This window comes from Numida meleagris, unplaced genomic scaffold (assembly GCF_002078875.1).
Source record: "Numida meleagris isolate 19003 breed g44 Domestic line unplaced genomic scaffold, NumMel1.0 unplaced_Scaffold615, whole genome shotgun sequence".
Classification (NCBI taxonomy): domain Eukaryota; kingdom Metazoa; phylum Chordata; class Aves; order Galliformes; family Numididae; genus Numida; species Numida meleagris.
Genome location: NW_018364830.1, coordinates 15,877 through 17,335, shown reverse-complemented (window position 1 = coordinate 17,335; position 1,459 = coordinate 15,877). Strand labels below are relative to the sequence as shown.

At 57.7% G+C, this 1,459-nt stretch overlaps 1 protein-coding gene across 1 annotated transcript in view; it reads left to right on the top strand.

Annotated features, from left to right (window-relative positions):
* Nucleotides 1-1,459, top strand: part of LOC110391903 (natural cytotoxicity triggering receptor 1-like) — a 14,007-nt gene extending 12,548 nt beyond the window's left edge. Inside the window, exons 3-5 of the mRNA XM_021383861.1 lie at nucleotides 292-392; nucleotides 474-785; nucleotides 881-1,459. Coding sequence (XP_021239536.1) covers nucleotides 335-392; nucleotides 474-785; nucleotides 881-1,233 — 723 coding nt within the window. The 5' untranslated portion in view covers nucleotides 292-334 and the 3' untranslated portion in view covers nucleotides 1,234-1,459. The remainder of the gene's footprint in view (nucleotides 1-291; nucleotides 393-473; nucleotides 786-880) is intronic.

The window sequence follows — 1,459 nt, the reverse complement described above, 5'->3', positions numbered from 1 at the left end:
CTCAGCACCGTGAGTATGAGGAGAGGGGGAGAATGGGGACAGAGGGAGGGGGCATGGTCGAGGGGTCCAGGAGGGTGTGCAGAGACAAGGCTGACTGGTGTCCCCTGTCCTAGTGCCCCGACCCTCCCTGTCACTGCACCCCAGCCAGGCGGTGTCCCTGGGGAACAATGTCACCCTGCGCTGCCACCTGCCCCGGCTAGCTGCCCAGGTCTGGCTGAACCAGGACAGAGGTTGGACATACACCAAAGGCAAGGACAAGGAGCAGGACGTGGTCGAGTTCTTCTTTCTTAGCACAAAGCGGGGACACGCAGGTGCATATCAGTGCCAGTACCGGATGTCTGAGTCAGAGGAGAAATCGGAGAAGAGTGACCCCGTGGAGCTGGTGGTGACAGGTGAAGGTGTTGGGGACAGCAAATGGCTCTGGGTACTCCCAACAGAGCCATGTCGCAATGTTGTCCCTTCCCCTCATGCAGATCACAGCTTTCCACCACCTGGCATCTCCCTTCAACCAAAGGAACGTGTGGGGACAGGTACCAATGTCACCATCCACTGCTGGAACAAGGACTATGGGGCCTCCTTCCTCCTGCACAAGGATGGGCGCTCAGCCCCTATCCAGTGCCAGAACCCAGATGCTGGGGGCACGGCCACCTTCATCCTCCTTGGGGTGACCCCAGCTGATGCTGGTACCTACAGGTGCTCCTACCATCCCAAGAACCACCCCTTTATTTCCTCACCCCTCGGGAGCAGCGTGACACTGGAGGTGACACCCACACCCGCAACCCCAGGTAGGTCTGAGCCCCCTATTTGTGTGGATCCCCTGCCATGAATGGGTGGCTGTGTCACTGCTTCCAGTCTGCATGGGGGTTGTGGATGGCTGTAGAGTCACCCACACACCCAGACCCCGCAGGATCTGAGGAGTGGTCCAGAGCGAGTCTAGTGATAGCACTGCTGAGGGTCATGGTTGCTGCACTTGTCTTCAGCCTTGGAGTCTTCTTTGTCATTGATGGCCGCAGCCTCTGGATACAGAGAGATGAGAACTGTGGTGAGGAAGGGGTTAAATGTCTCCCACCCCCTATAGATCCCCCCAGTGTCCCCTGCCCGCCCTTCTATCCCATATCGATCCTCCCAGGTGTACCTTCCTGCCCTTTGATCCCCTATCGATACCCTCTAGGGCTCCTCGTATGTGACCCAAGGCCCCTCCATAACCCCAGTCTTCCCCACTCCACCGTATGACACAGTTGCCCCTCATAATACCTGACACCATGCAGTTCCAGGTCACTGTCCGGGTCAGGGGACCCAAATCGCAACCTGCCCCTTGGGGCCTCACCGAAGCCCACCACGGAAACCTGAACCATGTCCACAAGACAACAAATTTCAAGAAAATGGAATTCTGCATTGTGGGGAAACTCCAGACACAAAATCTCAGCCCTCAGACATGCTGCAGCCCTCCAGGCCATCA